This window comes from Trachemys scripta, chromosome 4 (genome assembly GCF_013100865.1).
Source record: "Trachemys scripta elegans isolate TJP31775 chromosome 4, CAS_Tse_1.0, whole genome shotgun sequence".
NCBI classification, from domain to species: Eukaryota; Metazoa; Chordata; order Testudines; family Emydidae; genus Trachemys; species Trachemys scripta.
Genome location: NC_048301.1, coordinates 92,743,006 through 92,757,410, shown reverse-complemented (window position 1 = coordinate 92,757,410; position 14,405 = coordinate 92,743,006). Strand labels below are relative to the sequence as shown.

Here is a 14,405-nt window from a genome sequence, read left to right as displayed (position 1 = left end):
GGCATTGCAAATAAATAACACAGAATCCTTATGCAGATTTGTTTATTTTAAGCAGCTTACAAAGGATAAGCTTTTGCTGCCATTGTAATGTTTTTTTCAAAAGGATCTTAAAAATAAAAATTATGGCAACCCAATTTTTCAAGGATTAATATATTATCTTTTATTTTTAAAAGATTCATTTATTTTAGCTGGCATTGTTGTTGTTTTTTCTTTCATTCCTTGTTTATTTTATGAGTGCAATAAAATATTCCCTGTCTAGTTCTCCCCTCAGTTTTGCATCATTCATTGAGATTATTCACCATCTTGTTACTTCAGTTTCATGCCAGCATAACTCCACTGAAACCATGCAACATTGCAGTGGTGAAGCAGGCCTCATTTAATTCTTAACTCTCCTCAGATAATGTATTTTCATACAATAATCCATGGCTGCAGTGGAATCTTCACCAGATTATACAATGTAGATACAATTTCCCCTCATGTACATTATGCATTTCAATGCAGTCCTTCAGGTACAGTATGCCAATGGCTTTCACAATATTAACAATGAGGTGTATATATTTGTGAGGGGAAAAAAGTATAAGATTCGTCCCATTATGGATATACTACAGACTCACATTTACGTGAATGAATATCTTGTTTCACAACTTCATTACATTTTGCACAATGTATACAAATGCATCATGTTTCATAAATTTGGTTATGATCCTGTATTGGAATCTACTAGCATGGGCGCCACGATGCCCATCGTGGATGCCGGGGGCCACACTCACAGTCCAGAAGCAGGATCAAATCCTTTTGTCTGATTTTGTTCCCACTTTTTTTTTTTTTGAGAAATATCCCATTTTCTCTCATTTTAAAACAGAAAACATTTGTTGTATCTATTCTTCACACAAACTGTCTTGCACATAGTTTTTATTTCCTTTGCAAAACTTTTGCTCACCTCTGGTGACTTTACACCATAGGGCAAGACATGGTGCAAACTTGATACAGCGTTTAAAAAGTCTCTCTCTCTGATTAGTAGTAACTAGCCATGCCACAGGAATATATGTCAGTCAAATCTATACTTAAATCTTTTATGAATGCAGATATCATAGTCAGTTGCTAACCTGAGGAACAGCAGTTAATAGTATCTACGCAGGGGAAAGAAGACAATGAGTACTGTTAGTGCCACAGAAATATGAATTTAGTATGCACCACTTTTGAAATATTCATCTGCCAATTAAAACGCTGATTTCAGCTTGCCAGCAGTATAATAAAACTAATTAAACATCTTAATAATCATCCCTCCACTGAGATCCATTAGATGTTTTTCAGCTATTTACAAATTTCTATTTGCTACCCACTCTTTACTGGCTTCAAAATTGTTCTCCATTTCTGCAAAACTGAGTGAGTTTCTGATTCTATTATGCTGCAAAAATGCACTTTGCATTGAAGTCTATGCTCAGGCATAACTTCCCACACTGGCCAGTGATGGAGAAATTAATTAGATTATAGCTTCAATGTGATATTAGAAGTGGGAATACAACTAATTGTAGAAAGAGGAAAGGAACCTTTTTTTTAAAAAAATGGTAATTATTAAATGAACCACAGTAATTTGTACTTCCTAACTAGTGGATTATGCTTTATTTGAATCCCCTTCTTCTGTCCAAACTGAGCCAAATATTCCTTTCCATTACATGTCTTCATAATTGAAATCTCTTCCACGTCAGCAGCGTGCCTAGGAAGAGGCTTAACTCTGGGGGCCAAATTTTAGGATCAAATCAACATAATGTATTTCTAGGTTTTTCTTGTGAACTGCACAAACAGAGGTCTGAAATCCACTGCCAAATATTCCAGATATGAGGAAATAGGACAAATATTCAATATATTGAATATGCTGGTGACATTTACTGTATGACAGCACCAAAATAAATTGTAAGAGGGAACAGTGGTCTGACGCTGACATCTCTTTCCTTGTTACTTACCAAAAATAAAGTCTTTTGCATTTCTCTCTTTAAAATATGTGTTTATTCTTGAATGCTAGTTGCCAGGATAAATGTTTTATTAATTTATTATTATTATACCTAGCTATCCTTGTCATCCATTCTATTAATTGTGCACAATATCATCCATAATAATATTTCTATGCTGAAAATTCAGTACAAACAGCTCAACAAGGAATCTTGGACAAGACTTGCATGATTTCTGTCTAATTTAAAAATGTAATACTTATTCTTACTTTTGTGTAGAATTATCTTAATGTAATGTGGTTTTGAAATAACTGAAAGGATGCCAAGTTTCAAAAGAACCCTAACTATTCTCTGATATCACTCAAAGGGCCAGATTGTGATATTTTTAATCATGTTAAATAGCACTTTCCCCCATTGACTTAATTGGGACTATTCACAGAGCAAGTTACTATTCAACATATCTTTATCACACTCGAACATGTAGATAGTAAGATGGTTACAACCAAAGAAACTACCAGGAAACATTAGCTGTATTTGAAAGAGATATATTGTAGGACAAAAACATGTAAGAAAAGAAATATAAAAGGTGAAATGTATGGATTAAACCACCACCGTATTTGAATAGCAGGATGTCCAGCCCAAACTCTGATCTATTATGCCCTGATTCAGCAAAGCACTTAAGCACAAGCTTAACTTTAAGCATGTGATGAAGTTCTATTGAAGTCAAGGTTTAAGTGCCTTGCAGATCTCCTGAAGAGCATGGGCAGAATGCAAAGTAAATTTTGCTGCCCTTGCATCATGCCAAGGACCGCAGAAATGTTCATGCGTATACATCTTGCATTCTTTAATGTTAATAATGGCTCCTCTTTGAACCAACCACACAGTGGGGTGGAGCACTGAAGCCATAGGTCAGGAAGGAAGTGTCACTCACCTGAAAAGTTCCTGCATGATCTTCTTCTTTGTCTCCCTCTTTGCCCTCCTTCAGAGCAATCAGTGTGAATCCACGGAAGTAGGCTGGAGTGGCAGCAGAAAGGGTTACTTAAGCAAAAAAGAAAAAAAATAGTTAATTGTGAAATCAAGAACCTATGTATCAGTTTATTCTACAGCTTGGTCTAAATATTTGTGTTAATTTGGTGCTAATGAAAGCTAAAGATTAATAGAGTACAGCCAGGCAAAGTGCAGGAAGGTTCAGTCCAAGTTTCCATATGCAATTCTGCCACTGTGTCTCAGTCTTAATATGAAACATTGCTGTTATTTACAACCCATGGATTTTCTTAAAAATAGACTGTCAATATGCTAAACTCTTGAGGGAATTTTGCTGCAGAGATGTAACTACTGAGGCCTGTCCCCACTAACTCAGGTTCTTTGCTGAGCAGGGATGTGGCCCCTGATGTATACCATGTTTCCTTAATTTTAAATGCAAAATAAGAAAAAATTTAGTCAAATCTCTGAGTCCAACTGAGCAGGGCCGGTTCCAGCTTTTTTGATGCCCCAAGCGGCGAAGAAAAAAAAGATAAAGCCGCGATCGGCGGCAACCGGTCCTTCCCTCTGAGAGTTAACCAGTCAAGGTTATCTACTTTCCATTGCCCTCATCCTGGGGCAAAACACACCACAAGCATAATTTACCACTAGAATTTACCCCAGGAGACAGTTCTGCTAGCTATGGATTAACAGAGCACAATGGACATTAGTAAAAAAAAAAAGAAAAAAAAAACCTCAAAAGCACCCTTACCAATGCTCTAGCCTGCCCAGGAATGCCCCACACTTCAAGTGTCTGTGGAGGTGATTGTGCGCTTCAGAGCTGGCTTCTCTGATTTCACAATCCCTGGAGACTTCTCCTACATTGGGAGATTCCCCAAGTCGCCTGTTAGTCCATCTTTCTATTTTATTCTCTCCCATCCTACCTAAGTTCTTATGCTGTCCTCTTCACCCTTGTATCTGACAACCTTCCAGCAGTGCCTTATGCAAAGTGACCAACATCTGTCTCTCCATGTCTTTTATGCTTCCAGACCAGTGCAAAAGGAACAGATTTGTGGCTCGATAACTCTAAAATTCCTTTCTAACTTTCTCCAAACTCTACCATGGGATGAGACATGGCCATGTGAAATTTCAGGGAAATTGATTTATTTTGGGGGAAAAAATAGGTGTTTGAAAACTGGGCTTACCCTGTGAGAGTAGCTTCAACTTCAACTATGAAGCAGATCCTGTCATTTCATAATCTACCTTCACACCCTTAAACTCTGGTTGGCACCATACTGAGGCAAACCCCTGATTCCTTGTGAACAATTCCCACCATCCATGCCACTACACAGTAGAAAATCCATGGTAGAATCCCTTTGATGCAGATAGGCCATCAGTGGTTGAAATGAACGTCTGAGAGTGATAGGTAAAATTTAAAGGGTTTGTATATTAGAATTTGTTCAATGTCCAAAAGTGTAGCTGCTTATCTGGAATATAGGTAGCTCTCCTTGATCTGGAAATTAGTCTAGAACAGTGGTTTTCAGCCTATTTACCATTGTGGGCCACATATGCAACTCTCTCTATATTTTATGGGCTACATCTACATAATATATACTACCTATATGGCCCTGAGGATGTCACATGGGCTGCAGCAGTGTGTTGACTGGGCCATAGGCGACGATGGGCTGAGAACAGAGCCGGCTCCAGGGTTTTGGCCGCCCCAAGCAGCCAAAAAAAAAAAAAAAAAGCCGCGATCACAATCTGCGGCAGCAATTCGGCGGGAGGTCCTTCGTTCCGAGCGGGAGTGCGGGACCGTCCGCCGAATTGCGGCCGAATGGCTGCACCTGGCACCCCTCTCCGGAGTGGCCGCCCCAAGCACCTGCTTGCCAGGCTGGTGCCTGGAGCCGGCCCTGGCTGAGAACCACTGGTCTAGAAATATCACAAGGACAGAATTTATCAGATGATTTCCAGCACTATCTAGTATAGTTAGGTCAGAAAAAAGAAAAGAGTAGGTTTTTGGGAGGATTTCTACCTACCTCCTTCTGGTCAGGCATGAAGAAAGACGGATCAGAGAGAGGAACAAAAAACCCCAAAAAAATAAGTTAAATGAGCTAGTCTGATTTCTGGAAAGAGCTAGTCAATTAGAGCAGTGGTTCTCAACCTGGAGGTAGGGGGTACATCAACTCATTCAGATATTTGCCTAGTTTTAAAACAGGCTACATGGAAAGCACTAGCAAAGTCAGTACAAACTAAATTTCATACAGACAATGATTTGTTTATAGTGCTCTGTATACTGTATCAGTGTTTCTCAACCTGGAGGGGGTGTCACAATTTATTTTATAGTTATATGGTAAAAATGAGAAATTAAGCAGTTTTTCAGTACGTGTGTTGTGACAATTTTGTATTTTTATGTCTGATTTTGTAAGCTAGTAGTTTTTAAGTGTGGTGAATCTTGAAGTACGCAAGACAAATCAGACACCTGAAAGGGATACAGTAGTCTGGAAAGATTGAAAATCACTGAAACAGAGGAATTAATTTGAAAATACCTTTGTGAATATATGTGCAGCATTTGGTTCACTATGATCTAGGAGTTTTTTTTTTTTTCCAGAGAAGAGCAGAATATTGATCAACAAGTTAGCTATTCCTGAAAATGTCATGACTTTTAGCATAATTTTGTATTCATTCAATGGAACTTAATTATCAGACTGCAAACTCTTTGGGGCAGGGACTGTATTTTCATTACATGCATGTAAAGTGCCTAGCACAATATGGTCTCAATCTCTGACTGGGCCTTCAGGCACTATGGCAATAATAATCATAATTCTTATACTCTTGTCAGTGCAGAAGGCCAATGGGCGTGGGGGGGTGGGGAGCTGACAAACTTTTGCAGCTCTAAATGATAAATGTAAATGAAACTCTAGGACCAGATTCTCAGCTGGAGTAAACAGATGCAGCACCACTGAAGTAAATGAAATGCACCCATTCACTCTTGCTGAGGAACTGATAGAGTCTAATTCCCACAAAAATTATTGATATGTAGCAAACTTTCCCATGGATTAGTCACAATTCAAGAGAAAAATATGACTATATCTTAAATACATAGTTATTTCAGCAACATCTAAGTGACCATGAATTTGAGTAGAAAAATCCAATTGTGGGCTGACCTTGGACATAGGTAATATATACAAAATCCATTTATATCCTTGAAAAAGAACGTTTTCCACATTTTAAGTCCTATTCTGCAATTTTTGACTTACATATAGCTGTGGTCTATTATCCTGTGGATCTCACACACAACTTTTATTTCTCTTTGGATATTGAAAATGAGAATTTGAGTATGGGGCAAGTTTTGAGTGACAAGGGTTAGGACATAAACTGTGAGTGTAAATTACTACTTGTGGAATGATTGCCTCTATCTTTTCAATGGGATTCGCTACAGATGCTGGATTTACACTGTAACACTTATGCCAACCAACCTATTCCACATAAAGACCATTCATAACATAAGCTCATAACTTGTTACATTAGAGAGAAAGAGATTTCTCACAAAACAGAGAAGATGGAATCAAGACCAAGCTGATTGGTGATTCTTTGTTTCTGATTGGTGACACTTTTTAATTACATTAATCCTCCTAATAAAGCCCATTTGCTATTTCTGTCTCAGATTTTTCAGGCACCAAAAAGGAAGGAACAGTGACGGTTGTTGTGGAAACGGTTTTGCCTCCCAAGGAATAAGAGAAATATACTAGTATGCACATAATGACTATGGCCCCGATTCAAACAAGGTGTCAAATCTATCCCCATTCAAGACAACACTTAAATACGTACTGAAGTGTTGTCCTGAATAGGGATGCTTTCCTGAATCAGTACCTATACATTTTACAGTAGCATTTATTGCATAAACAAGCATAGTATAGTTAATATCCAAAGCAACAATAAAGCATCTATTACATTTTAGATTCTATATAAATAAGAAGAATCAATTAGCATTCTTTTTTATTTTTTCCCTCTCTGTGAAATTAGGACTTGTCACAGTTTTCGGGCTGCTGATGGGAGCCTCCTACTGTATGGACACTGAACAATCCTTCAGGTGCCCCCATTTGCTTACACAATGGATCCTATGATACAAACGGAGTTACATAGTCCACTTGTGCTTGGATGGGATGGGGCTCTTGGCCCTTTTTGTATATCCTCAGATTCCATAACCCAAAAAGGGGCAGAGGATAATGGTATCAACCACCTAATCAGCTTGCCTTGGGACTTACCTGGCTGGTATACCAGTGTTATTGTCTCCTTGTAAGCATGGGTGTGGGGAGGGTGCTTGTAAATAGCCTTTGTGAGGGCAGTTCTCCTGAAGGCGTCCCAGGAATTTCCATTGGGAGCTGTAGAGCCACCATCTGCTCTCTCCCAGAACTGCTCAGCAACTGCTGGAAAATTCCTGCTTTTAAGTCCTTATTCTACCCAAGGGATGGGGCCAGCATTGCCAATGGCAGCTGTGTAACCCCTTCATCATTGGTGTTGGGTTTATACCAGGAGTTCTCAAGCTTTTTCTTTCTGAGGACTCCTCAACATGCTAGAAAAACTCCAGGGTCCAGTGTGGGGAGGGGAGGACTCGGGGCTCCGGGCCAGGGATGGGACCCCTTGGGCATAGGCATAGTTTGACTTCTATTGGGGGGGCGGGAGGCAAGGACCGGCGGGGCTTTGGCCAGCTCTGTACAGCAGGATCCAGGGTGGCAGCACCACCTCCACCCCCTGACTCACCTCAGCAGGCCACCCGCCTGTCTGGGGCTGTGCTCCGGTGACTACTCCCTAAGGGCTAAGCTGGGCCTAGAGCTGCCTGGGCAGGTCTGACTGTCTACGTGAGCAGTCAAAGAGGGCTGGGAGCTAAGGAGCAGCCACAACCTCAGGCACCAGCAGCAGATGGGGGAATGCCATGACTGCCCACTCCTTGGCACCACCGGCCAGAAGAGCAACTGCCCCACACTGCCTGGCTCCAGCTTCCTCCCTAGGACCTGGCCAGAGGGCAGGGTCTAAGAGGGGTTGGGGAAGAGGAGGTGGGGGAGCTGCCCCCAGGACTTCCCCACTTTGGTCAAGGCACTGCAGTTTGGGGGGGCAACACCCTTGTGCCCCCTCAACACTGCCCATGGGCTCAAGGTTTCTGCCTGTGTCGGGGTTTCAGCCCCCGCCCCCGGCTTCAGTGGGGGGAGGGGGAGCAGAACTCAAGGTTTCAAACCTGTACCGCTCCTGACTTCCGCGGGCCCCTGCAAGGGGGGGTGGGGGCGCAAACCCCCAGTTGAAATCTGCTGGTTTATACAACCTGTCACAGGGTTAGATCCAAAGTCTACTAAAGTCAGTATAAAGGCTTTGCATCAGTATCCGTCCCTAAAGATGTGTTTTGCCATTGACATGAATGAGGCCAGGATGTCACCCTTAGTGTTCCTGAAAGATGCTGAACAGGCTCTGATGACTGAATTTATGTGTCTGTATTGTAGATACAGTGCAAACTTCCACCTACTTGTCAATGTCACCAGATTCTAACCCAGGGGTCCAGATCGAAGCGAGAAAGTAGCTCAGCCTTTATGGACCTCTCTGTCCTTGGTTCGTCTGTTGAGAGTGGCAATGTGTGCCATTTGTGGTGGCTCGCTGATCAGGACACCAAGGCACTGAAAAAATGAACTAAGATCTCTAAATTAATTTCAGATAGGACACTGTGTTGCCAAAAATCACAATACTTGGTGCTTTTTTTAAAGCCCCAGCTCCTGGAGGCACCTGATTATTTGAGAAAGTAAATACAATGAGTCCAAAATGTATTACTGTTTAAAAACTTCATGATTTTTAAGTTACTCGTGATCTATTGAGGCCTAAGTCATGATTTTTGAATGCCTGAAGTTGGTAATACTGCTTGGTAGCTTTTTGGACACTACTGAGTTGGGCTACATTGAACACAGAGATGTAGGAGTGAAAGTATTGCTATCCTATTATCAGTTCTGTGACCTGTCCAGTCTGGTAAGGTAACACTGCTTTAGAAGATTTGATTTGAAGAATTGTTAAATAAAAAGGCTTGTTAGGATAACTTGCATGCACATTGTGTCATTATTGGTCCTACAATATTTGTTTCTTTATATAACTGCAATTCTATGTCAGAGCTCAGTCTCATTTCATACAAGAGGTGGGGGGGTGTCATTACTTGATAGACTCAAGAGATAAAGGCCCTTTCTTGGGCTAAATTATAACACAGGTTCTATGTATATTATTTTGTAGGTCATTTGGGATGATTGTTGATTTACATGTAGATCAAATTGTTTATTGAAAATAACAGACCAAAGTAAAGACTATGTAACTCTAAGGATGATATTCAACCTAAGCAAAAGGATTTTGTATATTTTACTTTCCTGGGGGAGATTAAATGCCAGAGGATCGTTTCCATACCTCTTGGCCAAATCCTAACCCTTTTATAAGGATATACACTCACTCTCTACACTCCTCCACCCCCTACTAAATGTGATGCAGTCAGAATTGCATGGTAGGATTCTAAAAGCACTCGGCTTTAGGCAAAGAAGCCACATTGTGTAACTTTCTCATTTAAATTAAGCAAAAATCTCTGTTGTATGTTGCACAAGTGAAGACAGAATAAGAAACTTTAGTTTTAAGAGGTGCTTTCTACCCTAATTATGATGCCTATTAAACTCCTGAGGTAGATAAGTCAGAAGCACCCAGACTGGTGCAGAACAAGTTGTTAATAAATTCCAAAAAAGGGCATCTTTGTGTGTGTGTTGGAGAGAGAGAGAGAAAATGAGATTCAACACTACTCAAGAGGGAAGCACTTGGAAAATCAATGCAAATGGAGCACACAATGTTTATCTGAGCTGGTCCTTGAACACTGTTTATTCTTCAGAGAAGGTGAGCAGACCTGCAAATGAAGATTCCATTAGCAACAGAAACAGCATCCAAATGGAAGGAACATTTAAATGGATTATAATAGTCTCCTCCTTGTTTTCTTCAATAGCATAACAATTTCAGGAGGGAACAATATGCATTTTGTATGTTCATGTGAAACATCCATCTTGCAGACTTTTTTTAGGCTTTTTTTTTTTTTAAGTATATATTTATGGGAATAGAACCTACTCTGTCTTGTCATGTAAAATAACATTATGCAGTTTTCTAACTGAGCTAAAGCCTCTCCAGGATTAATAAAGCATCCGGGCTGGGACTGATTACTGTCAGTTACTGCTTCTGAGACTTTATTACAGAGAATAATTTTTAAAGTTTGAGTCCCTGTTTGATTGCTTACAAGGAGGCCCAATCATGCTGTCTTTGAGAGCAATGGAAATTGTGCCCTTGACTTCAGTGGGAGCAACAGCAGGCCTATTATGGCCTGGATTTTCTAACAGGCACAATAGTTGTGTGCATATGGGCCTAAACCAAGGGTATCAATTATTCTTTGTCGAGGTCCACATTTCTTGGTCAAGGTATATAGTCAAGGGGCAGACTCCAGAGAAACATTTTTCACACCACAATGACAATAATTATAATAATAAGTAAATAAAAAGATTTTGCGGTCTGTTCAAAAGTGTCTATTGGTCTGGATTTGGTCTGTAGTCTGCCTATTGACTACTTCAGCCTAAACTCCAGGGCCATGCCGTAATGTGAACAATGTTGTCATGTGATCCTGGGAGCCAGAGGAGAAGATCGTGTGCCACTGGGAGATGGATAGGGAATGCCCTGCCATCTGATTGCTAGAGCACTAGAGCCTCCAAATAAGTATATTGACCCCTTCAGCCAAACAACTTCAGCTGGGGGAAAGCCAATGAGTCCTTGGACAAGGCTGCTTTCTTAGCAGCTAGGGAAAGGAAGACAGGAGGAGAAAAGAGAGTCCCCAGCCACCATTGCTGCCTCTCCTCTGGGCAGCTGGTGGAGAAGGGACACATTTACTGCTGCTGATGCCTCTTCTTTGGAAGGCAGAGCCATCCAGATGCTGATCTCAGGTTTTTTATGTGGCCCTTGGAGGAGGGAGTAACCCCATGACCTCAGCCCTCAGCTGCTCCTATCACAATTAGCATGATTCCTGAGGCCACCCTTGGATCATAGGGCCCTATGATGAGGTGCTCCCCTCTGGTTCTAGACCTGTGAGCTACCACCATCCCAACATCTCCCTGAGCAGTAGAGCCCTGTGAGGGGGACCCCAGCTGTCCGGTAGAGGGTCCATTGTCCCCTATCACTGCCACTCAGAACACTCTACAGGGCTAGCAAGCAAGACTTCCCCACCTAGAGAGCCCTCTTAGTGCCTCCTTCTGGACAAATGGATCCTATCCCACCCAAAGACAAGCAGCAGCAGTAGGCTAGAGAACAGGAAGGCCCTAGGGCTTCTGAAAAGTGAATGACAGCTGTGATCTGGGGTCCTCTGCTCCCTGCTGCACTGGAACAGCAGCAGTGGTTCCCATTACTACAGCTTCAGACTCATGCGAGTGGCCCCCTCCATCACCAACCAAAACAGAGGCACAGATCTGAAAGGATTAGGGTTACTGAATCCCCTAGGGAGCATGTCTAATGCCCCAGGTCACCTTAAATCAGCCCTGGGCCCAGACTTTGATTAATTTTGGCTCTGCCTCAGCTCAGGTTCCCAGAGTTTTCTACAACATTGTTTCTTGTTCTCTGGTAATTTACAAAACCAGCTTGTCCTTAATGTCCCAGCTTTTCTCATCACACACAGTTTCTTCACTTTGTATAACATAGAAGGATATTTCTAATTTCCCAGTGGAGTCTCCTTTGAAAATGAACTCAGTAGCCCTGTGTTAAAACTTTGCATGATGTCACCACATTGTACATGAAACAAGTTCCATTAACTCTTGCTGGAGCTGATAAGTATACTTACAGGAACATTTAAATATCTTCCACCCACACTCTAGTAAAGCATTCTTGAAAGACCGTTTGCTAAGGTTTAGGGGTCATCTGAATAATTTAATCTTAAATGTCATAAGCATGTGTGCTCAGCTGAACCTTTAGTGCCACAGTATAATTTGTTAGGGACAAGAACCTGAGAGTTAATAATGAAAAAGGAATGTAAAAACATTAAACTGATTATATTGTTAATTGAGCTCTGTGTAATAAAAGACCTAATATATCCACCAAATGTGTTTCAGAAATCTATTTCCCCATCTCAAAATAAAATAAAATCTTCTCAGCAGATTAGTTAAACACCTAATGACATTTTCACTGGAAACAATTTACAAAACTTTATAAGAATATTTATGTGTAAGTCACTGCCCAAGAACCTGAGGTTTCTCTGTAGTGCCACTAGAACAGATACTAAGCTGACATGCAATATAAAGTCTTGCAAACTCAAGCTAAGATGTCACATGTCTGTTAACCTGTTAGTGGGAAATGTGTGTTTCTTCAAACCATGTTACCAATTGCTTACAATGCTTTAATTTCTCTATTTGAAGAAAGATCACACAAAGTAATATGCTCATCACAAGTGATGCTGTTGTGATGCTCACAACAGGTTAATCACTGTTGTGGATGTTCCCCTCTAAGAATTTAAGTCTAATGATTCTATTCTAAGAGACTGTGCACATGATTTTTCTTCAACTTGAACTCAGATTGCTGTGTTCATCCAGTGGGAGAGCATTGCTCTTAATACTGAATCTAACTCGGGAAGGACAGAGAACCACCACTTGGAAGCAGCTCTGAAAAAAATATTTGCTCTCCCCAAAAGATGGTTTCACTGATACACTACTTATTAGTCTGTAATAAGAGATCAGATGTCTAACTGCATGTTCAGTTTCTTTTCAAAGTGGTATTTTCAATACGACATCAACAGTGTTTATTAAGGATGTTTATTTCCAAATAAATATTATCAGGCAGAAAAAGTGACTTGAAACTGCTTTCACCTGTTAATTATGCAGAAATGCTGAGATGAGTTTAGGAAGTTCATTTCCAGCATTATATGTGCCGTGTTCAGCACAGAATGCATCCCTAGCACTCTTAGCTACAGTGGTCATTAGCACCATATCTCTCTCACTCTCTCTTTCCTGCTTGAACCATCTGTTCATATCCCCAGCAAAAACGCGTGGGGGTGAAGGGAGATAAACGCAAGTGGGAAATTGGGAAGTTAGCAGCCTCCTGCATCAGTTTGCCCTTATGCTAACTTATTAAATTAATACTCAAATTTGAGGGCGAGAACAATTAGCACCGAGTTTATTAGCCTTTCCACTGCGTGCTAAATCTTGTACATTTTGCTGTGCTCCATTGCTGGGGGTGGGGGAAATCGGAGTAACAGAGGGGGAGTCCGTGTTGCACCATAGAACAAGCGGTCTCTAGACTCTTGCTGCCACTCATAAAGCTGCTAGAACACACGAAAGAAGCAGGAAATCCCCCTTAGTGCCGAATGAAATATTTGGGGTGAAGTGTTACTCTGAAATACAACTCACACTCACTTGCTGTGAAAGCATCCCCACTGCAAGCGATGTGCGGAAGTACCCCACAGTGTCTCGATTACACACACACACACACACACACACACGTCTTTTAGTTTCAGTGACACTTGTTCTACTCACCATCATTAATTATTGTTATTATTATATTGTGTAATTACAGAACTGCAAAGACTTACCCCTGTAATTGTTTCCAGGCTTGTAAAATTCAGGATCGCCTTCTACTCTCAGGCTAAATTCATTATATCCCTCTCTTCTGGTGCCTTGGGCTCGCAGAATCCGGCTGCAATATCCTTCTGATTTCGTGGCTTTCTCTAAGGTTTCATCAGAGAAACCCAGCGCCACTAAGGGAAAAGTCAAAGCCAGAAAGTGCAAAGCGAAGGGTTGTAAATGAAGTCCCATCCTCGGTGCTCCCAACAACTTTTTGTGGTGCTGCTGCTGCTGCGGCTCACAACATGAACAGGTTGGAAAGGATGGCTAGGAAATACCCCCCTTGTCTCTGGAGAAAACAAGCAAGCCAGCAAGACTCTGACAAAACCGCAGCCTCTGTCAGTTTTACCCTGCGAGTTCTCCCCAGCATGGGGAGAAAGAGAGAGAGGCTGAAAGCTGCGAGATCCGAGAGAGAGAGGGAGGGAGAGAGAGGGAGCGAGCAGCGAGCTCTGATCTTGCCCAGATCCCGAAGTGAAGTGCTGTTTTGTTTCAGAGCTTGTGATTAGCAGCTCGGCAATGTTTACTTAGCAGAGCTGCATTCACAGGGTTTGGTGAAATAGCAGAGCACGGGGGACGCTGCTGTCTCCAAGACATCCAAAGGGGGGATGGGGGGAGCTTCAACTGGATGGACTGAGCTAACAGACTCGAAATTAATCACCCACATTCCTGCCAAAGTCTATAGTTACTGAAGGGATAAAAAGGCTCAAAGAATTTCCTGATTCTCCCCAACACCACCTTTCTTCAAACCACCAGACACTGCAAACATTTATCGAGTTCAGCGCAGATGGCCCCAATAGCCACACACTCCCTGAAGACTTGAAAACCAAAGGGGGGCTGGGCTGCAGTTTCTTAA

The 14,405-nt window shown here is 41.5% G+C and overlaps 1 protein-coding gene across 1 annotated transcript in view; it reads right to left on the bottom strand.

Moving 5' to 3' along the window:
- The window catches only part of SPON1 (spondin 1), a 327,108-nt gene extending 312,978 nt beyond the window's left edge, over window positions 1–14,130 (bottom strand). The window contains exons 1-2 of the mRNA XM_034769946.1: window positions 13,522–14,130; window positions 2,881–2,987 (exon numbers count right to left, since the gene is read on the bottom strand). Coding sequence (XP_034625837.1) covers window positions 2,881–2,987; window positions 13,522–13,744 — 330 coding nt within the window. The 5' untranslated portion in view covers window positions 13,745–14,130. The remainder of the gene's footprint in view (window positions 1–2,880; window positions 2,988–13,521) is intronic.
- Window positions 14,131–14,405: the final 275 nt, after the last annotated feature.